The 25639-nt window shown below is 44.8% G+C and overlaps 1 protein-coding gene across 3 annotated transcripts in view; it reads left to right on the top strand.

The window, feature by feature from the left end:
• hspa12a (heat shock protein 12A) overlaps nucleotides 1–25639 on the top strand; it is a 142147-nt gene that overhangs the window by 72640 nt on the left and 43868 nt on the right. For all 3 annotated transcript variants that reach the window (XM_068052974.1, XM_068052973.1, XM_068052975.1), the window contains exons 4-6: nucleotides 1716–1902; nucleotides 13564–13668; nucleotides 17236–17352. In XM_068052974.1, coding sequence (XP_067909075.1) covers nucleotides 1716–1902; nucleotides 13564–13668; nucleotides 17236–17352 — 409 coding nt within the window. The remainder of the gene's footprint in view (nucleotides 1–1715; nucleotides 1903–13563; nucleotides 13669–17235; nucleotides 17353–25639) is intronic.

The raw sequence follows: 25639 nt of genomic DNA, 5'->3' as shown, positions 1-25639 counted from the left end.
ATAACCATAGTGAGACAGTATGATTAGAAACATCTGGGTATACTGCAGGCATCACTTTCATCTCATTTCTGCTGCATGTGGGACTTGAAGCTGTGTCATTAACTTATTAGCAACAAGATTAAAACTAAAAACCTAATTTCATATTAAACAGGTCAGCAAAGGGTTACAGCTATAAGACGGAGAAAAATCTGCAACAGGTCATTGAGAGTTCAAGCAGGAAAGGGTGGGAATGGCTCCTGGGGGAAATGAGTCACAACGAGAAATATTCATTTTCTTTCACTTTGGGATTGTATTCTATTGTGGTAACACTTCTGCACTTGATTTCTAGTGCAACATTTGCCATTACAGTAACATGAAGGCAACGTTAAAAAAATCTAAAAGCAATACTGCGGATGCTGGAAATCTGAAATGTAAGCAAGAAAGGCTGGAAATACTCAGCAGGTCTGGCAGCATCTGTGGAGAGAGAAGCAGAGAAGAAGAGTCAGGACCTGAAACGTTAACTCTGCTTCTCTCTCCACAGATGCTGCCACACCTGCTGAGTATTTCCAGCATTTCTTGTTTTTATTTTAAAAATCCTAGACCAGGACCTAACCTGTATTTTATATTTAGTCAACATTTTCCCTCAACTGTCATCATTATCTGGCCATTTTTCTCATTGTTTTTCATAAGACATTTATTTGTACAAATTGACTGCCAAATTGTGCAAATTTCCCTAAATTACAAAAGCAGCTTTACTTCAAAGGTGCTTACTTGTCTACAAAGTTCTTTGAGACATCCTAAGGATGTGAAAGGTGCTAGATAAATGAAAGTTTTCTAGCTTTCTGTCTTTTCTTTTATTCTTTCATTCCTATGAAGCACAATGTCCAGTTTCCAAAGTTGTTCTTTTCATTTTCACTTTTACACAGAGACGCTGGCTTGACATGAAAATAAAAGCACATTGTTCAGCGGATTCATTCAAAGTACATTGGCAAACATTCCTCCACCTTACTGCTTAGACAACAATATGAACATAAATGGATGAAAACAACTCATTAACTCAATATACTTCTGTTGTTTTGCAAATACAACCTAGAATTAACTATCCAATAAAATAATTAACCTGCAGAGAATATTTTTGGAACTGGCAACTAAAATATACAAATAATTTACCTCACTGTACATTAAAATTGATTGTGATGATTAATTACTGAGATGCTTTTTGGACATTTAGGTAAATTACATGCAAGAGAAAACTCTCTGTGCTTCATCTTTATTTCCAGAATTCACCCATGGTCCCAAAAAATGGCACATCAATTTGTAATTTTTATTCTGTCCCGATTATGAGCCAATGTGGATATCTCATTTCCACATTACAAATTGACTTCTGTTAAGATGCATTCATTTCATTTATAGGGGAGGGGGTGGATTTAGCAAACTGGGCATGCATGTAACATTTGTTACGACTATGCAGTTACTGCATAGCCTGATATATGATGTTGCCATTCTGGCTGCAGACCCTTCCTAACCTCATTGGGAGGCCATGGAGTGCAGGAATGTTCAAATCTCATTGACCTGTATGAATGACCATTTACTTTTGCTGGCAATGATGTTTCGCCTCTGGAGGCAAGGAGTGATATCAGGAGGTGGTGTATACGTCCATATTCTGTGTGTAATACTAACTAATATTTGCTGTGAAGAGAGCAGATACAATCTCATTGAAATCTTTTCTTTATTAGGCGATGGGAAGGTGGTGACCCTGGAGTATCCAATCAAAAGACTCCTACTACTATCCTGCTGACACCTGATGGAAAGTACCACAGCTTTGGTTATGCAGCCAGGGATTTTTATCACGATTTGGATCCAAATGATTCAAAACAGTGGCTCTACTTTGAGAAGTTCAAAATGAAGCTCCATACAACCAGTGTAAGTTCCTTATGTTCAGTTTGCTAGTTCAGCCTATTTAAGATGACAATTTACACAGTAGTGATTGTCAATTAAAAAAACAAAAATGGACGCATGTAAAATTTGACCCAGTGAAGGCAAACACTTTCCTTTATTGGATGTTAAATGTCTATCTGGCACAGAAATTAAGCCATCTATTAATTAAAACGGCCCCTCTGGAGAGTTCAATGAAGTTACTCCTTCATATGTATGCACCCATTGTCAACTGCATATTCTGCCTTCAACTATGAGAAATTGCTCTGACATCATTAAAGGAGACAACTTGCTGATGTTTCCTATTTTACAAACAAAACCCATCAAGTTAAACTGTCAAGTTATTAGATTTGCTGCCAGCATTAGCTATTGCAAAGAATATAGAACCAGTGTTCATCTTCAGGTGAAGTCTGTTCTAATTTGGTTTCCATTTTACCTAAGACTCACTTGAATCTCAATTACAAATAGTATTAAGCTCCCCAGTTTAAGCTTATTTGGGTAGTTATTCACAACTCAAGGTGTAAACTCAGATGGGTTCAAATTAAGGGGGGTCACAAGGAGTGGGGCCCAGATTCAGACAGCTTCTGTAAAGACAATTTAACACATCATTTGACAAGACGGAAGGAGCGGGGGATTAAGGATTGGCTGAGCAAGATGCATGAGAAAGGACTTTTTGGTGCAGATGAGTTTGCAGGCAAATCACAATATAACCTAGCACCCAGCCTCCTGTTTGATGGTTGTTCTCGTCAAGGTGATGAGGAAACACCACCAGTACAACATCTCCAAAACAGATTCAAGAGGGTGGGCACCAGTGAAAGGGGATGGTACAATGCTTGGTGAATGACTAGCATGGCATCCTTTTGCAGCTTCGCCTCTTCCTGTGAGCGAAACTACTCGGAAAATCCCCATTGGATAACTCACTAAAGCCAATAAAAAGAAAACATGGCATGAAAATAAATAAATAATTGAAAGCCTGAGTAACAGCAGAAATAAAAATATAAAAATACTATAAGAAGGAGCTTTAAAAGGCCTGAAATACTTATGGTAAAAATCTGTAGATCTTTCAAAGGCTCTGTGGCCTGCAGGAGTCTCCTTCCTGCCAGGTTTCTGTGGGCATGCGAGAGACTTGGTGCCCAGGGGCCTGAAACTAGAGTTGTGCCCTTCCCTGTCCTCTTTACATATGTTAATAATCTGTTTCAGGTGGGAGCTCTCTGTCCCTGTGCAATTTCTCACTAAAAATTGGAATGATCTTGGAAATCATTGCTAAGTGGGTGGGGCCACATTCTGTTTCATTTACTGACTACAGTTTTTTGGGTGTAAATTGGTGGGCGGGGGGGGGGTTGGTGGCTAAAGAAACAAAAATCAGTCTCTGTCTGTATAGTTCGTGAAGGAATGTCCAACTAATTAAATAGGGCTCTTCTACTGCCGACGCAGAACTGCACTGAAGTAAGATGTTGCAGTTTTATCTCTGACCTGTGCTTCTTTCAAGAGTAGCTTCTCCACTGGGAGCACGGAAGCAGTGAATTAGCTTTTCGAAGTAACTATATTTTTAACAGAATATAATTTCAATGTTCCTTTTTTTTTAACATTTATTTCCTTGCAGTTATTAAGTATATGTTCCGATTGTTGTAAGTGCACATAATATGCTACAGCATCAGAAATGGATTATGTGCTTTCTTTTGATTATTAAAAGAGAAAGGGTTGGTGCTGCCTTTTTGTATATGAATAATTTGATTCCTATCCTGTAATTGTTTCCTCCTTTCCTTCTGGAATGTAATCTATATTGCATATTATAAATGGCTGAGTGGATTGCATTTTCAAATTCAGTGATACTGATAAATCAGCGTAAGCTGGCTAGGTAGTTGGAGGGGAAGAAATTGTGCGTATAGTTGTTCCACCATCTACCCACTGCCTAATACAACTCCTATAATTTTATACTATAATGTCAGATTTTTAATACATCTGTTGAAATATGGGTCTTCTTTTTCTTCTTCTTTGGCCTCCTTGTCTCGAGAGACAATGGGTAAGCACCTGGAGGTGCTCAGTGGTTTGTGAAGCAGCGCCTGGAGTGGCTATAAAGGCCAATTCTAGAGTGACAGACTCTTCCACAAGTGCTGCAGATAAAATTGGTTATCGGGGCTGTTACACAGTTGGCTCTCTCCTTGCGCTTCTGTCTTTTTTCCTGCCAACTGCTCAGTCTCTTCGACTCGCCACTCTTTAGCCCCGCCTTTATGGTTGCCCGCCAGCTCTGGCGATCGCTGGCAACTGACTACCACGACTTGTGGTCAGTGTCACAGGACTTCATTTTGTGTTTGCAGACGTCTTTAAAACGGAGACATGGACGTCCGGTGGGTCTGATACCAGTGACAAACTCGCTGTACAATGCGTCCTTGGGGATCCTGCCATCTTCCATGCGGCTCACATGGCCAAGCCATCTCAAGCGCCGCTGGCTTAATAGAGTGTATATGCTGGGGATGTTGGGCGCCTCGAGGACTTCTGTGTTGGAGATACGGTCCTGCCACCTGATGCCAAGGATTCTCTGGAGGCAGTGAAGATGCAATGAGTTGAGACGTCGCTCTTGGCTGACATACGTTGTCCAGGCCTCGCTGCCATAGAGCAAGGTACTGAGGACACAGGCTTGAAACACTCAGACTTTTGTGTTCCGTGTCAGTGCGCCAATTTCCCACACCCTCTTGGCTAGTCTGGACATAGCAGCGGATGCCTTTCCCATGCACTTGTTGATTTCTGCATCGAGAGGCAGGTTACTGGTGATAGTTGAGCCTAGGTAGGTGAACTCTTGAACCACTTCCAGGGCGTGGCCGCCGATATTGATGGATGGAGCATTTCTGATGTCCTGTCCCATGATGTTGCTTTTCTTGAGGCTGATAGTTAGGCCAAATTCGTTGCAGGCAGCCGCAATCCTGTTGATGAGTCTCTGCAGACACTGTTCTGTGTGGAATGTTAATGCAGCATCATCAGCAAAGAGGAGTTCCCTGATGAGGATTTTCCGTACTTTGGTCTTCGCTCTTAGACGGGCAAGGTTGAACAACCTGCCATCTGATCTTGTGTGGAGGAAAATTCCTTCTTCTGAAGACTTGAACACATATGGGAGCAGCAGTGAGAAGAAGATCCCAAACAGTGTAGGTGCGAGAACACAGCCCTGTTTCATGCCACTTGGGATCGGAAAGGGGTCTGATGAGGCACCGCTATGCTGAATTGTGCCTTTCATATTGTCATGGATTGAGGTGATGATACTTAGTAGCTTTGGTGGACATCCGATCTTTGCTAGTAGTCTGAAGAGACCACGTCAGCTGACGAGGTCAAAGGCTTTGATGAGATCAATGAAAGCAATGTAGAGGGGCATCTGTTGTTCGCGGCATTCCTCCTGTAGCTGGCGAAGGGAGAACAGCATGTCAATGGTGGATCTCTCTGCTCGAAAGCCGCACTGTGCCTCAGGGTAGACACGCTCAGCCAGCTTCTGGAGTCTGTTTAAAACGACCTGAGTGAAGACTTTCCCCACTGTGCTGAGCAGGGAGATTCCATGTCGTTGTTGCAGTTACCGCGGTCACCCTTGTTCTTATAGAGGGTGATGATATTGACATCGCGTATGTCCTGTGGTACTGCTCCCTCGTCCCAGCACAGGCAAAGCAGTTCATGGAGTGCTGACAGTATAGCAGGCTTGGCACTCTTGATTATTTCAGGGGTAATGCTGTCCTTTCCAGGGGCTAATACAACTCCTATAATTTTAGATATACTATAATGTCAGATTTTTAATACATCTGTTGAAATATGGGTGGGTGTATTATAATAACACACAAATGATGGGATGAAAGCTGCATGAGAAATTTTGCTTCATTTGCACCTCAGCAGTTGCTCAGGGTATGAAAGTTATTTCTTATAGGGTTGCAATTAATTAAGTTAGTCGAAGTAACAATTTGAAAAAAAATTGGGGCCCAAAATTCCTGCTGCTGCAAAAGCTCAGTTTCTGCCTGTGGAGGCCAGGAATTTGGAGTGAAATCGAGTTATTGCAGGATTCTACGGTATTTGCACTGACACCTTTAAATTCTGGTAGGGAGTGGGGTGATGCATGAAAGAATATTCCAGATTCCACCCCATGTCAAGAGGGTATGTCTAATATATCAAATATGGTGCTAGTATTAGGCTTTACCTTCATCACTGAGGCACAGCCATTTGTAAATCAAATCTATTGCCATTTTTGACATTGCTTTCAGTTGGGCAATTATGTAGCAATGCAACTCAGTATTGACAACTGGTGGCAGTGGTGTCCTCCTTCCCTATTGAAGACATTGACTCTTGGAATATGATTCCACGGGTGCCAGCAGCTTTCTGGGCTGAATTTTTAGGCCCTGATGGGGCGAGCACGGAGGTGGACAGGTGCAGAATTTTGCACCATAGGCCGGCTGGCGTGCCGGTTCCCCACTCCCGCAAGGGGTGGGTAGCCAGATTGACATGGTTAATGGCCTATTAAGGCTTATTGTCAGTGTCTGAATGGAGTTTTCCAGTCGGCCACCAAGTCCCCAGAGACTTAGGGGAACAGTGTAACTGCCTGGAGGCAACCTCCTGGCAGCAGGCCAGGGAGCTAGAGCTCCTGGCAGGCTTACAGTCTCTCCCTGCCTGCCTGGCTTCATCTACAGCTGTGGGCCGTCCTGTGGAGGATTTCACCCTACACAGTAGCGGCCTGGCTGCTGAGGCCGTTATTTAAATTTTAAGTTTAAAAATAGTTGGAGAAAGGGAACCTTCATGTTGCAGTGCCCTCTCCCTCATCTAAAAAGGCAGCCTGCTGCTGCTTCAGTGCTGGAGGGCCTCCTATTGGTCCTCTAGCTTCAAAAGCCTGCCCACCATCCTTAATCCTGTCCTCTGTCCATTAATTGGACAGTTCGGGGATAATCACAGGTGGGTGACTGTTCCACCACACAGTGCAGGCTTCTGACCCACATCTGACTCTGACATCGGGGTTCTGAAGCCTGCAGGGAAAATCCTGCCCTCTGTTACAAGGCACAAATGGGCCCTCTTTATGTGTGAGCCTTTATAGTCAGTCTCAGCAAGCTAGTCAATCTAAGTAGCACAATCCACTTATACTGAGTGTTACGACCAGGTGAGAAGGGGTCTAGGGGTTCCCTCTCAGCCTTTGCCAGGTTTAAGCGTAACATTGTTTAATTTTAGAAACACCGTGTTTTTAGCTCCCCCTCAGTGAATCCTTGTTCACTTCTCCAATTGTAAGGCAAAGAAATCAGACAGGTTTCCTTAGATTTAAACAAGAAAGGTGCAAGTTTATTAATCTTAAACTCTAATCGAGTTAACGGCTATGAATATGGGACGCGATCACACAAGCATGCGTACGCAATAAGTACACATGCAAATAGAGACAGAAAAAGTGGAAAAGAATAAAGGGGAAAAGTTTGAGGCAATATTGGGATTATAATTACAGTCCTTTGAGTTCAATGTGGAGTCTTTGGTTGCCGGTAAGTCCTGCTGTACGTTGGGGCTCAGTTCATGCTTCAACTTGTTTCGATATTGGAGTCTTTTCTCTCTTGAGGTTTATGTATCTTCCATGGGTCAGGTAGCTAGGGAGAAAGCGAGAGAGAGACAGCCAGGAGAGAGGCTTCCTTGTTCCAGCTTCAGTTGCAAACTGCCTTCTCAATTCAAACTGTTCTGTGTCTCATTCAAAGCCTGGACCAGCTGGTTAGTCATGTGACCAGTCCTGTCTTTGTGGATTCTATCATCTTAGCAGTACCTGGAATGCTCTTCCTTATACCTTCAATGTCTGGTGATCAAAATCCATTTGGGTTAATTGGACCAGGGAGTAGTTCTTTGTCTCCACAAGTACCGCCTCTTAGTATGCAAATGTCCTCCAGTCAAAGGTTTGGTGACCTCTCTCACAAGTAATTTCTTCATTCCAGCAACAGTTTAATATCAATGTTCATATGATGAAATTAATATGCCTCATTCTTGGCAGGTGGGGATCTGCATGACAAGAGATAAAATACTGGAAATACTCAGCAGGTCTGGCAGCATCTGTGAACAGAGAAATAAAGTTGACGTTTCAGGTTAAAACGAAAGATCATCCCCCTGAAACAATGGGCTGAATTTTCCTGGCCCACTGGGGTCAGGATGGGAGGCAGGAGGGCTGGCATTATAGTGGGGGAAGGTGTCAGGGTGGGAGCCTGATGTCTTCTTCCTGCCATGGTATATTGCCAGTGGTGGGCAGCTGAGCAGCACGGCTGCCCACCAGCCACTTAAGCGCCACTTCCTGCCCCACGGGCATTTTCCCATGTCATGAGGGTTCGCTGCCACGTTGGGGGACTGTCAGGTAAACCCTGGGTGCCTCCCAGTGGGTTCCTGTGGGAGTGGGGGGTGTCCTCCTTTATGGGCAATCCATGGCCCACGGAGGGGATCCCAGGCAGCAATAGCTTCCCCCGCAGCAACAGCCCTCTGGTGCACCACGAACCGTCCCCCCAACCCCGCAACACCGATCACCAGGTTTTGCCTGCCTAGCCCCGGCTTCCCCATAAAAACCTACCTGCTCTTCGAGGGTGTTTCACCGTTGAGGCGTCCTCATCCTGGAGCTGCAGCCTCAGCAGTGGCCACTGAAAGCGATGGGGCCGGACCGCCCTCCTCAATTGGCCATGTCGGCAAAAGGCCGCCCCGGGGTCCCACTGCCTGCCAGAGCGGGGTTGGCTCCAGCTTTCGGCCCCAGCAGCAGGACTTCAGTCTCCCCCCTGCAAAATTCAGCTTGTTAACTGTTTCTTTCTCCACTGGTGCTGACAGACCTGCTGAAGATTTCCAGCATTTTCTATTTTTATTTAAGATTTCCAGCATCTGCTGTATTTTGCTTTGGTAGAGCCTCAGGTCAGACAGAACTCAGTATATTCCATGCTCCTCGTTAAAACATATATATTATCAATTCAAATTAACAGCTAGCTCTGTGATTCCACACAGGTTGGTAATTGGAATCTCAGCAGGGCTTAAAAAAAGCCCTTTAAATGTAAACAACATTTTACAGCTTGTGTTATGGGGTTGTCACATGCACATTAAGTCTGTAGTATGGTGTGTACCATACAAATCTACATGGTCTGTCATTTTCACTGAAACAGCTTTAAATTAAAAAGCAACGTGTATGTTTTGATGACGATTAATTGGCCTCTTTATTCAAGCCTTATTACTGGGCTATTCAGAAGCAAGCTGGACTCAATAGAAAAGTTGAGTCCTTGACTGATTTAAAAATGACCTCTTTTACCATCCCAGTAAGCCTCCCAGTTCAATGCTGGAGTCTATCTATAATGGAAGGCGACCTTTCATCTTTTCCACAGTTATAATTAGGGTGGGGATGACCTTTCAGATCAAAGATGGTGCTCCAATGGTTTGGCTGATTTAGGTTATTTTCCCAAATTACAGCAAACTGAAATTATTTGCTTTAAAAGATATCTATTCAAGTATTAGGAGTTTTCTTTTTGCTTTGCTTTATAAGAAGCAAGCTACGCGGCCTTTTGAAATAGCTGTTAGCATGCATCAGAACCATACAAAACAGTGTCAAAGGAGTCACAGTCTCAAACTTAGTTTTTATTCCCTCATTTAAATCACAATAGAAAACTAATCAAGCATGGTATGGTATACACTGGACAGAAAGAGGCCTTCGGGTGCTGCTTAGGTCAAAACTGTTTCTTCATTTTACTTGATATTCTTCAGGAATTTTCAGGGAACAGCTTTATACTTTTGCTTATTTCCTTGTGATTGTGTAATGCATATGCCATGGCAACAGTGCATTCATCTCATGTTTCTTTGATTATAGAGATGACCACATCCGCTTCCTGTCCCATTGTGAGGAATTGTAGCAATTTTCAGCCAGTTGGCTATGTGAAATATCATCCAAGAAAAGTGGAGACCACTAGCTTGTAGCGCTGGAGATTCAGCCCCGATGGGGCTAGCATGGAGGTGGACAGGCGCGAACATTTGCGCCGTTGGCCAGTGTGCTGGTTCCCTGGTTCCGTCCTACCACAGGCCATTTTCCCAGAGGTGGGATAGGGGCATCGCAGGGCTACCCGCCCAGAAGTGGCGGGTAACCAATTCACCTAATTAAGGCCCTATTAAGGCCTATTGTCAGAGGTCGACAGGACTTTTCCAGTCAGCCTCCAGTCCCTGGAGGCATTGGGGAACAGGGGTGCTGCCTGGAGGTGGCCTCCCAGCGCCAGACCCCGGGGGGCAGCATTCCAGGCAGGCTTGCAGGCCCTCCCTGCCTGCCTGGCTTCAGCTGCAGCTCCCAGCTGCCCTTTGGAGGGGATCCCCCACCCACCCCAATACCCCAACAGCTGATGAGGGCTTTCAATATTTTACATTTTAAAAAACTCCTGCATCTTGGGACCTCCTCTCCCTCACTTACCTGCAAAGGCATCCTGCTGATGCTTCCGAGCTGGAGGGCCTTCTATTGGCCTTCCAGCTTTGACAGTACATCTGCCATCCTTAGTAGGATGGCGAGCCTGCCCTTTGGTCACTCAATTCGAAGAGAATCACAGGTAAGTGACTGTTGCCCACACAGTGCGGGCTTCTGCGAGCCTGACAGCCCATGGAGAAAATCCTGTCCTTAAGCTAAGCATTAGGAACGGACATCAGTTTCAAATGACTTTCTGTTCCAAAACCAAGGCTGACGGGTTTATGGTCAGGGGTGGGAAATACACTGCACCAGCTCAGAGACTGGCACCATGTGTACTTTAAAGGGTTAGCCAGGGGCAGTGGGGGTCTTCTTGTAACCACTAGTGTGCAGGAACTAGGGCCCATGGATAGTTTGCCACAGGTCCAATCATGCCAAAGGGCGAGATCACATACTAGCTCTGCTGCAGAAGACTTCAAGGATCCAGGCTACCGAAGAAGGCAAGTGGGAATACAAGGGAATGCTCAGCACACTGGGCAGTCTGCAGTGAACTTGCACACCTGGATCAGATCATGAAGTAATCCAACTCCAACTTGTGCCGAGGCTGGAGTTTGAGAGAGTAGAAACCCTTTCTACTCAGAAAGCTAGTGATGGTGAGTAATGTGGGTGCAGTCTATGGTACCTTGCACCCTGGGAAGCCTGCAGTGCAGGCAAAGCTTGATATGCTCCCAGCCAGCTTCATTCCATCCATTGTAAAAGTAAAGTAGATGTTCTATGTGGTGTATTGAGCCTCAGTGATCTCCCTGCTATGATGTGAACAGCAAACTGAGAGATGTCGCTGATGTCACCTGCTACTGCCTGGAATGACCCCGGGCATAAATGTTAAGGACCATGGTGACCTTGGCAGCACAGGAAGGTATGAGTTGTGGCTGCAACAGATGACTTAGCTCAGTGACCGCCTGGTGAAGCGAAGGTGCCTGACACATTAATACTCAGTCAAATTGAGATAGGAGAAGAGCTCCCTGAAGACCCGCTGTGGGTACGGCCTTCCACACAGTGCCTTCCTCCATCCTCTTCTCCCAGCTCTCTCCTGTCTTCTTGGTTGTTCCTCCCCATGCCCTCTAGCTCCAAACATTACCCCACTATTCAAGAAAGGAGGGAGAGAGAAAATAGGGAACTATAGGCTAGTTATCCTGACATGAGTAGTAGAGAAAATACTAGAATCTATTATTTGGGATGTTGTAACAGGGCACTTGGAAAAACATAATATGATTGGACAGAGTCAACACGGATTTATGAAAGGGCAATCGTGTGACAAATTTGTTAGAGTATATTAGACTTGTAACTAGCAGAGCTGATAAGGGGGAACCAGTGGATGTCGTGTATTTGGATTTTCAAAAAGCATTAGATAAGGTGCCTGAGAAGAGCTTATTACATAAATGAGGGCTTGTGGCACTGAGGATCGTTCAATGGGGAGAAAACAGAGAGTGGGAATAAACAGATCATTTTCTGGTTGGCAGGCGTAACTAATTGGGTAACACAATGATCAGTGCTTGTGCCTCAGATATTTATAATCTATATCAGTGACTTAGATGAGAGGACCAAGTAGAATATATACAAGTTTGGGTATCATCTTGGATCAAGGCAATACAAAGCTAGGTTGGAAAGTAAGCTCTGAGGAAGATGCAAAGATGCTGCAAAGGGATATATACAGGTTAAGTAAGTGGGCAAGAATGTGATAGATGAAATATAATGTGAAATTATCCACTTTGGTCAAAAAATAGGAACGCAGAATTTTTTTTAAAAGGTGAGAGACTGGGAAATGTTAGTTTTCAGAGGGAACTGGGTGTCCTTTGTACATGGATCCCAGGAGGTTAACCTGCAAGTACAGCAAGCAATTGGGAAATCAAATGGTATATTAGCCTTTAATAAATAGGAATTGGAGTATAAGAGTAAAGAATTCTTAATGCAATTATGTAGGGCCTTGGTGAGTCCACACCTGGAGTACTCTGTACAGTTTTGGTTTCCTTACCTAAGGCAGAATATATTTGACTTAGAGAGAGTGCAACGAAGGTTCACTAAATTGATTCCTGGGATAAGGTTATTGTCCTCTGAAGAGACAGTGATAGATTCGGCCTATATTCCCTGTGGTTTAAAAGAATGAGAGGTGATCTCATTGAAACATATAAAATTCTTAAGGGCCTTGAGAGGATAGATACTGGGAGGATGTTTCTCCTAGCTGGGGAGTCGAGAACAAAGGGTCATAGACTCACAATAAGGGATCGCCATTTAGGATTGAGGTGACAAGAAGTTTCTTCATTCACAGGGTTGTGAATCTTTGGAAATATCTACTGTAGAGGGCTGTGAATGCTCAGTCATTGAATATATTCAAGCTAGAGTCATAGGCCAGGATTTTTTATTTTCTAGGAGGGGGTAAGTGCTGTCGTCAGGACCATATGTGGGTCCTGTGCCCACATGCGCGGGCAGGGGGACTGCAGTGGCAACCTTCCCAGAGGCGGCCTCTTAAGGACAGAGGAGGCCGCTGATGAGGCTGCAAGGAGGACAAGAGGGCACCTCCATTTTAGGCAGGGGAGTCAGAAATGCTTTTTCTCTGCTGGGGCCAGGCAAGTAGGCAGGCCCCAGCGATTGGAGGAGTAACCCCTTCAGTAACAATGTTGGGGCTGCAAGGACTGCCTTTGCCACTGGGTGTCCGCTCCTCGGACCATGGAGCCTCCGGCTGCAAAGGCCTCCCCCTACTTCGTCTCCTATTTCCTACATTCTTATGTTCCTATCTGATTGCCCAATCTTTGCCTATTGGCCTTGTTTTAGAGAATACTTTAGGGCTGATTTTGAGGTTCATCTCAGCACGAGCTCAATGGAATAGAAATGGGGCAGGGTCTATATCATGTGTCTGATTTTCTCTGCTGGATTACTGCCCATGTGATGAAGGAAAAAATTGCCCTTGAACCTTTTGAATAACTGTGTACAGTCATTATTGTGTTGTAACCCTTTGTATACTGGTTGATACATTTTATGCAAGGCCACAGAGAACCATAATGAAATGTTACTCAAGAATTGCACTCAAGAAGATTTCAGGATGGCTGTTTGATCATACAGACAGTAAATTACTTTTGAGAAAGAATTGCTTTTAAGGGGAGTACACTATTTGTGACTGGATAGAGTTATAACTCTGTGAAAGCATGGGCAATTGTCATTTTATGGAACAATCATTGCGTGATGCATTTATTTCTTTCTCTGTTTAGAATCTCACAATTGAAACAGAACTGGAGGCTGCCAATGGGAAAAAGGTCAAGGCTATCGAAATCTTTGCCTGTGCTCTAATGTTCTTTAAGGACCATGCATTACAGGTGTGTTAGAAACAACACAGAATTTATATCCAATGCAGTTTCCTTTTGAAAATGCTATGTTTATCAGACAAGGAACAAAGAACAGTACAGCACAGGAACAGGCCATTCGGCCCTCCAAGCCTGCGTCGATCTTGATGCCTGCCTAAACTAAAACCTTCTGCACTTCCGGGCACCGTATCCCTCTATTCCCATCCTATTTATGTATTTGTCAAGATGCCTTTTAAACTTCGCTATCGTACCTGCTTCCACCACCTCCCCCGGCAGCAAGTTCCAGGCACTCACCACCTCTGTGTAAAGAACTTGCCTTGCACATCCCCTCTAAACTTTGCCCCTCTCACCTTAAACCTATGCCCCCTAGTAACTGACTCTTCCACCCTGGGAAAAAGCTTCTGACTATCCACTCTGTCCATACCGCTCATAACTTTGTAAACCTCTATCATGTCGCCCCTCCACCTCCATCGTTCCAGTGAAAACAATCCGAGTTTATCCAACCTCTCCTCATAGCTAATGCCCTCCAGACCAGGCAATATCCTGGTAAACCTCTTCTGTACCCTCTCCAAAGCCTCCACGTCCTTCTGGTAGTGTGGTGACCAGAATTGCACACAATATTCTAAGTGTGGCCAAACTAAAGTTCTGTACAGCTGCAGCATGACTTGCCAATTTTTATACTCTGTGCCCCGACCGATGAAGGCAAGCATGCCGTATGCCTTCTTGACTACCTTATCCACCTGTGTTGCCACTTTCAGTGACCTGTGGACCTGCATGCCCAGATCTCTCTGCCCGTCAATACTCCTAAGGGTTCTGCCGTTTACTGTATACTTCCCACCTGCATTAGACCTTCCAAAATGCATTACCTCACATTTGTCCGGATTAAATTCCATCTGCCATTTCTCCGCCCAAGTCTCCAACCGATCTATATCCTGCTGTATTCTCTGACAATCCTCATCACTATCCGCAACTCCACCAACCTTTGTGTCATCCACAAACTTACTAATCAGACCAGCTACATTTTCCTCCAAATCATTTATATTTACTACAAACAGCAAAGGTCCCAGCACTGATCCCTGTGGAACACCACTAGTCACAGCCCTCCATTCAGAAAAGCACCCTTCCACTGCTACCCTCTGTCTTCTATGACCGAGCCAGTTCTGTATCCATCTTGCCAGCTCACCTCTGATCCCGTGTGACTTCACCTTTTGTACCAGTCTGCCATGAGGGACCTTACTGAAGTCCATATAGATAACATCCACTGCCCTTCTTTCATCAATCATCTTCATCACTTCCTCAAAAAACACAATCAAGTTAGTGAGACACGACTTCCCCTTCACAAAACCATGCTGCCTCTCGCTAATAAGTTTGTTTGTTTCCAAATGGGAGTAAATCCTGTCCCGAAGAATCCTCTCTAATAATTTCCCTACCACTGACGTAAGGCTCACCGGCCTATAATTTCCTGGATTATCTTGGCTACCCTTCTTAAACAAAGGAACAACATTGGCCATTCTCCAGTCCTCTGGGACCTCACCTGTAGCCAATGAGGATGCAAAGATTTCTGTCAAGGCCCCTGCAATTTCTTCCCTTGCCTCCCTCAGTATTCTGGGGTAGATCCCATCAGGCCCTGGGGACTTACCTAACTTAATGCTTTGCAAGACGCCCAACACCTCCTCCTTTTTGATAACGACATGACCGAGACTATCTACACTCCCTTCCCTAGGCTCATCATCCACCAAGTCCTTCTCCTTGGTGAATACTGCTGCAAAGTACTCATTTAGTACCTCGCCCATTTCCTCTGGCTCCACACATAGATTCCCTCCTCTGTCCTTGACTGGGCCAACCCTTTCCCTGGTTACCCTCTTGCTCTTTATATACGTATAAAAAGCCTTGGGATTTTCCTTAATCCTGTTTGCCAATGACTTTTCATGACCCCTTTTAGCCCTCCTGACTCCTTGCTTAAGTTCCTTCCTACTGTCTTTATATTCCTGAAGGGCTTTGTCTGTTCCTAGCCTTCCAGCCCTTACGAATGCTTCCTTTTTCCTTTTGACGAGGCTCACAATATCCCTTGTTATCCAAGGTTCCCGAAACTTGCCAAACTTATCCTTCTTCCTCACAGGAACATGCTGGTCCTGGATTCTAATCAACTGACATTTGAAAGAGTCCCACATGTCAGATGTTGATTTACCCTCAAACAGCCGCCCCCAATCTAAATTCTTCAGTTCCTGCCTAATATTGTTATAATTAGCCTTCCCCCAATTTAGCACCTTCACCCACGGACTACTCTTATCCTTATCCACAAGTACCTTAAAACCTATGGAATTATGGTCACTGTTCCCGAAATGCTCCCCGACTGAAACTTCGACCACCTGGCCGGGCTCATTCCCCAATACCAGGTCCAGTACTGGGCCCCATCCCTAGTTGGACTATCTACATATTGTTTCAAGAAGCCCTCCTGGATGCTCCTTACAAATTCTGCCCCATCCAAGCCCCTAGCACTAAGTGAGTCCCAGTCAATATAGGGGAAGTTAAAATCACCCACCACTACAACCCTGTTACCTTTACATCTTTCCAAAATCTGTTTACATATCTGCTCCTCTACCTCCCGCTGGCTGTTGGGAGGCCTGTAGTAAACCCCCAACATCATGACTGCACCCTTCCTATTCCTGAGCTCCACTCATATTGCCTCGTTGCATGACCTCTCCGAGGTGTCCTCCCGCAGTACAGCTGTGATAGACGGTTTTGATGGAAATTGCAAATCATGTTTATTTTAAAGTTTGTGCTGCTGAGTATTTTACTTAATAAAGCATTGTGACTGGACTGTTCCGTGCTATAATATCGTCTCTTATTGCAGTTGATTACATCAGTTTTAAAGCTTGATGCTGCAGGCTAAAGGAATCAGTAATACTTTTACTGGATATTTGTTTATTAACATGCAAGCAACTCTAGTCATTGGAAACACAGTTATTGTTGTCTATTTTTGGATCCATTTCCTTTGGCAAGCGGCTGTGCAGAGGGTGATTACAGACCAGAAGAATTAGTAGTACTTAAAACTGTTTTGGACTGTTAAGAAATTTGATAGCTCCTGTCAAAAAGTGCTTCCTTTCAAACTTCTGCAGTGATCTTCCGTTCTGAAAAGCCTTTGGAGCTACCCTTGGGAAGGGAATTCTTGTTTGTAAGGGTGTAGTTCAGATTTCATGGTTTCAGTAGCCACATTGACCTTCACAAAAAGCTATTGCTTTACTCTTTCATCTTCATAATTCTACATCCCAGTAATCTCACTCACTTGCCAAAGGAAATGGATCCAAAAATAGACAACAGTAACTTTATTCCGGGTTTCGAGAGTTCCTTGTATCTTAATGAACAGATACATCCAGTAAAATGTTACTGGATGCTAATTAGTAATCGTTCCAACATTATACGGCCCTTCACAAATGGAAGATTTGTTTAGGGCAGATTTGGTGTGTACAAACTGTACATTCTTTTAACTTATGGTGTAACTTAAAACAGCCAGGATGTTGCTGCAAAATTTCAAGCAAAACAAAAGGAAAGCTGTCAGTGATGTAATTCTATTTTTAGGAGCTGAGTGACCAGGCTGGTTCACAATTTGGAAACTCGGATGTTAGATGGGTCATTACTGTGCCGGCTATATGGAAACAACCTGCAAAGCAATTCATGAGGCATGCGGCCTACAAGGTAGGGTATAAGCACTGTAACTCAGAGGTCGACTACTCTTAATCCAGCATTGACTCTAACCCAAAGGTAGAATCAATTTTTTCAGCAGTACCACATGTAAAAAGGCACAGTGCTCAGACAACCCGCAGCTTCTGTTTAAGGTACAAATTGTTTCTTGAGTCCACTTGCTTATCAGAAGGAATATAGTTACAATTCAATAAGATTTGTTAAAATGTAAGTTTTCATCTCCATCACAAACTGTATTACAGAAATGAGTACTACTACATTAATTATGTGGGCACTGCAACATTGCAAGTCAAAGATTCCATTTAAAGTCTCAGGGTACTTATGTGCTGACACATTTACAACACGCACAGGTTAAACTCTTGCAATATGATGATGGGTTCTCCATATATTTCTAGAATTAACAGAAGGTGAAGGTCTTTGTTGTGAGCGTATTTTTTTATTTGTATGTGAGTTCAAATTTCAGTCATGATTTTAGAAAGGAATAATTAATTTCACATATTAATAATGACAGTAAACACTGTAGACGGAAGACACTGTAAAGATGAATTCGAGAAATGGAGTAAGGAATTATAGTAAAATACTCATGCTCTTTGCATATGGACATATGAATTAGGAGCAGGAGTAGACCACGCGTCCCCTCGAGCCTGCTCTGCCATTCAATAAGATCATGGCTGATCTGGATGTAACCTCAACTCCACATTCCCGCCTACCCCTGATAATCTTTCACCCCATTGCTTGTCTAGAATCTGTCTACCTCTGCCTTAAAAAAATATTCAAAGACTCTGCTTCCACTGCCTTTTGAGGAAGAGAGTTCCAAAGACTCACGACCCTCTGAGAGAAAAAATTTCTCCTCATCTCTGTCTTAAATGGGCGGCCCCTTATTTTTAAATACTCTGTGCTTTATTTTGTACCTTCTTTTGTCAGTCACAGATAATTTGTTTTCTGAAAGAATGCACCAAAGCCATCAGTGAGTCTATATGTTGAATCAGACTCTGGAATGGTGGCTTTATGGAGATAGATTAGCAAGGACTTGGACAGCTGGAAATATTTCTAGTATCTCTATGCTAATGAGGAAGCCTTTCAAAGAGGTACCAGACAAGTTTGCTGCTTGTTAGCTGAAAATACAGCAGAACGAATCATAATAACTTTGAGAAAACATAAGGCAACTTCCAAATGGTAACATGAGACGAAATGTTTGCCTAACTAATTTTGGTCCAAAGCTGTCAAAAGCTTGCAAAGTTAATGAGGTAACCCAGTGATCAAAATGGCGGAAACCATTTTCTTCTGATTTCACCAGCTCAGAATCCAACCAACAGTGAAATAAATTTATATATTCAATTTTATGAAATAATGTGTTTTCAATTATGTTTAAGGATACTGAGGTGACTCTATCTATCAACATACAGGAAGAAGACAGCTAAATTTTCTGTGAAAAGCCTGGGCTGAATTTTATCAGTGCACTGCGCTCCGTGGCAGCGCGCTGTGAGAGTGGCGGCGTTCCAACATGGAAGTGCCGCCGCGTAACCTCCACAGTATTAGGCGTGTGAGCTGATTTTAATAGAGGGGGCAGAGCAGCTGCCCCCAATGATGTGGGGGGGGGGGGCCGCCGCGTCCCCGACAGATGTCTGGCAGCACCGCGTAGTTGCCGGAGCCATTTTTAAAGGGCTTTAAGCCCTTAGGCAGGATTTAAATTTTTAAAAGTATATTAGCATTAATTTTTATTAAATAAATACTTATGTGATGGAGGCCCTTCCACCCCCCCCAATGGTCTTTGCATTGCCCTATATTAACAGAACGTATTTTATACCTGATCTGAACTTGCCCCCCCAACCTTCTCACATTTGCCCTTCAACACCTTCCCATTAAACCCACAGCCAATAAAAATTGATTTCCCTGCTCCCCCACCCCTCCCACCCTGAAAATTTTACTCCTCCCCCCCGTCCCCACCCCTCCCACCCTGAAGTTTTTACTCCTCCCCCCCCTCCCCACCAGTTTCTTGCCTCGGAACTCCTTCCGAAGGTGTGCCAGTTGCGCTCGGCGGCTGTAAAATCAGCATGGGACGGCCAGTGTCAGCAGGTAAGTTCATTTGCATCTAATTTTTGTTAATTTAAATATTTAGATGAAAGCCCCGCTGCTTGACGGTGGGGGGGCGGTGGGCGCACCAAGGTCTCCTCAGCGCCGGTAATATGTGGCGGGGCCTTCTCGACATCTGGGGTCGAGGCGGGCTTCTCCCGGCAGAATTTTATGGACCACCTGCCGCGACCCACAGTGTCAAGGGGCGGGTAAAATTCAGCCCTGTATTTCCAAAGAGATCTACACAATGATTTGATACAAATTAAAACTAGTGCAAATCTGTCAACAATTTCTTATCGCGGTAGCATTAAAAACAACTTAGCATACATGAGCATCTTGAATATCGTGACAAGAACTTGCATTTTGAAAAGAATCTATTCCACACCATGGTAATATCTGGCTCTTGCCATCACAGGGCGTTCAATTGCTTTCAATTGTAGTTTGGTTAACTTTATTTAATAGATTTATATCTTCTTTGGCCTCCTTGTCTCGAGAGACAATGGGTAAGTGCCTAGAGGTGGTCAGTGGTTTGTGGAGCAGCACCTGGAGTGGCGAAAAAGGCCAATTCTAGAGTGACAGACTCTTCCACAGGTGCTGCAGATAAAATTGGTTGTCGGGGCTGTTACACAGTTGGCTCTCCCCTTGCGCTTCTGTCTTTTTTCCTGCCAACTGCGAAGTCTCTTAGACTCGCCACACTTCAGAGCCGCCTTTATGGCTGCCCGCCAGCTCTGGCGATCGCTGGCAACTGACTCCCACGACTTGTGATCAATGTCACAGGACTTCAGGTCGCGTTTACAGACGTCTTTAAAGCGGAGACATGGACGGCCGGTAGGTCTGATACCAGTGGCGAGCTCGCTGTACAATGTGTCTTTGGGGATCCTGCCATCTTCCATGCGGCTCACATGGCCAAGCCATCTCAAGCGCCGCTGGCTCAGTAGGGTGTATAAGCTGGGGATGTTGGCCGCCTCGAGGACTTCTGTGTTGGAGATACGGTCCTGCCACCTGATTCCAAGGATTCTCCGAAGGCAGCGAAGATGGAATGAATTGAGACGTTGCTCTTGGTTAACACACGTTGTCCAGGCCTCGCTGCCGTAGAGCAAGGTACTGAGGACACAGGCCTGATACACTCGGACTTTTGTGTTCCGTGTCAGTGCGCCATTTTCCCACACTCTCTTGGCCAGTCTGGACATAGCAGTGGAAGCCTTTCCCATGCGCTTGTTGATTTCTGCATCGAGAGACAGGTTACTGGTGATAGTTGAGCCTAGGTAGGTGAACTCTTGAACCACTTCCAGAGCGTGGTCGCCGATATTGATGGATGGAGCATTTCTGACGTCCTGTCCCATGATGTTTGTTTTCTTGAGGCTGATGGTTAGGCCAAATTCGGTGCAGACAGCCGCAAACCTGTCGATGAGACTCTGCAGACACTCTTCAGTGTGAGATGTTAAAGCAGCATCATCAGCAAAGAGGAGTTTCCTGATGATGACTTTCCGTACTTTGATCTTCGCTCTTAGACGGGCAAGGTTGAACAACCTGCCACCTGATCTTGTGTGGAGGAAAATTCCTTCTTCTGAAGACTTGAACGCATGTGAGAGCGGCAATGAGAAGAAGATCCCAAACAGTGTAGGTGCGAGAACACAGCCCTTATTCACGCCACTCAGGATAGGAAAGGGGTCTGATGAGGCACCGCTATGCTGAATTGTGCCTTTCATATTGTCATGGAATGAGGTGATGATACTTAGGAGCTTTGGTGGACATCCGATATTTTCTAGGAGTGTGAAGAGACCACGTCTGCTGACGAGGTCAAAGGCTTTGATGAGATCAATGAAAGCAATGTAGAGGGGCATCTGTTGTTCGCGGCATTTCTCCTGTAGCTGGCGAAGGGAGAACAGCGTGTCAATGGTGGATCTCTCTGCTCGAAAGCCACACTGTGCCTCAGGGTAGACACGCTCAGCCAGCTTCTGGAGCCTGTTTAAAGCGACTTGAGTGAAGACTTTCCCCACTATGCTGAGCAGGGAGATTCCACGGTAGTTGTTGCAGTCACCGCGGTCACCCTTGTTTTTATAGAGGGTGATGATATTGGCATCGCACATGTCCTGTGGTACTGCTCCCTGATCCAAGCACAGGCAAAGCAGTTCGTAGAGTGCTGAAAGTATAGCAGGCCTGACACTCTTGATTATTTCAGGGGTAATGTCGTCCTTCCCAGGGGCTTTTCCGCTGGCTAGAGAATCAATGGCATCACTGAGTTCCGATTTTGTTGGCTGTACGTCCAGCTCATCCATGACAGGCAGAGACTGGGCTGCATTGAGGGCGGTCTCAGTGACAACATTTTCCCTGGAGTACAGTTCTCGGTAGTGCTCCACCCAGCAATCCATTTGCTTGCATTGGTCAGTGATTGTGTCCCCTGATTTAGATTTGAGGGGGGGCAATCTTCTTGATGGTTGGACCAAAAGCTCTCTTAATGCCATCATACATTCCTCTGATGTTTCCGGTGTCGGAGGCCAGCTGAATATGACTGCATAGGTGTTGCCAGTAGTCATTTGTGCAGCGCCTGGCTGTTCTTTGCGCAGCGCTCCTGGCTGCTTTAAGTGCTACGGATGTTAACTCGCTGGGGACTTTTTCTTGTAGTTCAGCAGTGCAATGCGCTTAGCAGCTATAACAGGTTCCAGCTCTTCAATGTGAGATTGAAACCAGTCTGCATTCTGCTTCACACGTTTGCCAAAGGTGGTCATTGCTGAGTCATAGATGGCGTCTCTGATGTGGGCCCACTTGGTCTCTGCATCCCCCATAGGAGTGTTTTGAAGGGCTTTTTCAAGTGAATTTAGAAACTTATGTAACAGCTGTGGGTAGGAAATTCTGCTAGTGTTAATGCGCGGGCAGCCCTTCTGCTTGGAGTGATGCAGCTTCTTTGGTTTGAGTCTAACCTTGCTGCACACCAGGGAGTGGTCGGTGTTGCAGTCCGCACTGTGGAAGCTGCGTGTGATTTGAACGCTGTTTATAGAGGCTCGCCTTGTGATGATGAGGTCCAGCTGGTGCCAACGACATGATCTTGGGTGCCTCCAAGAAACCTGGTGACAGGGTTTGGTCTGAAACAACGAGTTGGTGATGCAGAGGTTATGATAGGTACACAACTCAAGCAGTCTCTGTCCATTCTCATTCATCCTTTCAATGCTATAGCACCCAAGGCAGGAGGGCCATGAGTCATGGTCGGCCCCAACCCTGGCATTAAAGGCCCCAGCAGGAACAGATGTTCGGTATTGGGGATTCTACTAATGATATTATGGAGTTCCTCATAGAACTGGTCTTTAACTTCAGGTGGGGAGCAGAGTGTTGGAGCATAGATGCTGAGTAGGTGTACTGGACCAGAGGCGGTGAGCAGTCGGATGGACAGTGTGCGTTCCGAGCCATTTGAAGATGGCTTTATCATGCTGAGCAAAGAGTTTTTGATGGCGAAGCCCACTCCATGCTGTCTTGGTTCTTCAGGATCCCTACCCTGCCAGTAGAAGGTGTAGTCTTGATCTCTTAGAGATCCGCTGGCAGGGATCTGATATGATAATTAATCATTGTAGAGAAGTGTTCCTGCAGTATTGGCATTCACATGCCTCTATTTATGGTACAAAATCTCTAGTTTATTAAATGAAAGACTTATCCTCAGTATTCATAATACACATTTAGGTACGTATTGTTAATTATAATGGAAGTTAGTGTAAGGTTCAGAAATAATTTAAATTAAGTACATAATGCAAAATTACCTTTATTGACAATGTTCCAGAGACAAATTGAAAAATTCAACTTTGTTATTAAAATAATAATAATCAGATTTGACATATACCTTTTCAATATCGTTAGATATTACCAAAGGTAATATTTTCTTTTGGATGAGTAATTTTAAAATGATGTTACTCTTTGGCATTGTATCCAGGTTTAAAAAAAAATTAAATCCATTCGCCAAAGCACATTCTAAAGGAATATGTTGCCTGGTAAAACTGCTATTTTTTGAGTAAAAATGGCTGTGATTGATAAACCTTTTATAAACTATTAGAATAAAAGCAACTGTAATACTGAAAGAAATATTATGCTTTAGTAATTTCACTATCAAGCTAAATAATACTGGAGCGTAATTAGTTACTCAGAGAAAGTCACAGTTCTGTGTGAATGGATGTATGGGGCTGGACTTTATTCGCCCGCTGCGCTCTGCGGTGGCGCGTTTTGAACTCGGCGGCCGTTTGACATGCAAGGGCTGCCGCACACACCCCGCAATATTACGTGCGGGGACTAATTTAAATAGAGGAGACGGAGGGGGCGGCTGTCGTGTCCCCGGCAACGTCGTCCGGCACCACTGTGCAGGCGCCAGCACCATTTTTAAAGGGCTTTAAGCCCTTAGATGAAATTTTAATTTTTAAAGGCAAAATATTCCGAATTTTTTATAAACAGATAATAAAGATGTGGAGGCCCTTCCCCAAACGCCCCAATGGTCATTTCAATGCCCGATATGACCAACACTTCACTTTTTCCCTACCTGAACTCCACCCCACCCCCCCCCCCCCGCCCCGCCCCGCCCAACCTTCTAACTTTTGCCCTTCAACCCCTTCCCACCATCCCCACATCCAGTAAAAAGTGATTTCCTCGCTCCCCCACCCCTCCCACCCTGAAAATTTTATTCCTCCCCCCTCCCCACCATGTTCTCGCCTCGGAATTCCACACAGAGGTCCGAAGGTGCGCGAAGGACGAATGGCAGCTAAAATCGGCGTGGGATGGCCTCCGCCTGCAGGTAAGTTAATTGACATGTCTTTATTGTTAAGTTAAATATTCAGATGAAGGACCCTCCGCCAGGTGGCGGGTGGCGACCGCACCAAGGTCCCCCTGCTGCCGGTAATATGCAGCGGGCCCTTCTCGATGTCACGGGTCGAGGTGGGCCTCTCCCCACAGAAATATACACCCCCCCCTCCCCTCCGTGTCCCACAGCGTCAAGGGGCTAGTAAAACGCAGCCCATGAGCTTTTCCAAACCGGATCATTGCTTGTATTGTGTGGTGGGATAGCCTAATAACTGTGGAATCAAGCTGCAGATCAGGAAGGGGTGAATTGTTCCAAAGCAACTGTAATTTATGCCTCGTCGAACATCTTTCGGATGAAGCATTAAACCAAAGTCCCATCTGTCCACTCAGGCGAATACAAAAGATCCCATGCCACTATTGAAAGAAGAGCATGAGAGTTCTGTTATTGTTAACTAAAAATGTCTTACAGGAAAGCTCAAACAGCACTGCCAAGGGAAAAAAACTCTCCCCATATTTTACATATCTTCCATATTTTACATCTCTTGAACATAATTATCAAATGCTGTAAGAACACAAGAAATACGAGCAGAAGTAGACCATAAGACCCCTCAAGGCTGCTTCGCCATTCAATACGGTCATTGCTGATCTTGGGCTTCAATTCCACTTTCCTGCTCGCTCCCCATATCCCATATAATAGTTAAAGGGAACATCCAAGGCCTTAATCTAGGTATTCCAGCTGCAAATTCCACGTAGTGCGATGGACTGGAAAGACCACTCAATAACCTAATAATTCATTTTATGAGGGGGAAGTGTATCAGAGTCTATTAAAGTGAACAGACTGAGAGAATGAGGATTGGTGTAACCTGAAAAGTCTAAGAACTCTGTTGGCATAATTGATCAGATAATGAACGCTTAACTTCTTGGCCATCAGGGTTTGCCTGTCACTTCATTGGATAAGCATGGTAATCTCCAGCTAGGCTTTCTGATGGAGATTGAATTGATTTTTACTTCGTTTAACCTACTTTCCAGTGCTGGATTATTGAGATGATATTGGCTGTACTATTGTGGATATGAACAGCTCAAACCACACCAGCCTCAAGCTATGTTTGTTGAAGGACAAAACAATGAGAAGGTGGGAACCAAAAGCAAGATTTTCATTCCCAGGTCCCGATCCTGCTGTCAGAGTGAAATACAGGTCGGGAACCCACAAATGCCAGTGGCGGGACCCAGGAGGGCAATTTGGAGGACCTCTTGGAGCCCCATCCAATTAAGGATGGCAGGTGGTACCCCGAGTCTGGAAGACCAATAGGAGACCATTCAACACTGAAAGATTGGCAGTCTCACCATCAGAGGTGGACGCTGTTGAAATATGTAGGGAGGCACGAGGGCACCTCCTTTTCCAGCTGTTGGCCACAGAAGGGCTAAATAAGAGGGC

Source organism: Heterodontus francisci, chromosome 20, assembly GCF_036365525.1.
Source record: "Heterodontus francisci isolate sHetFra1 chromosome 20, sHetFra1.hap1, whole genome shotgun sequence".
NCBI lineage: Eukaryota > Metazoa > Chordata > Chondrichthyes > Heterodontiformes > Heterodontidae > Heterodontus > Heterodontus francisci.
This window is presented reverse-complemented; position numbering and strand designations above follow the sequence as displayed.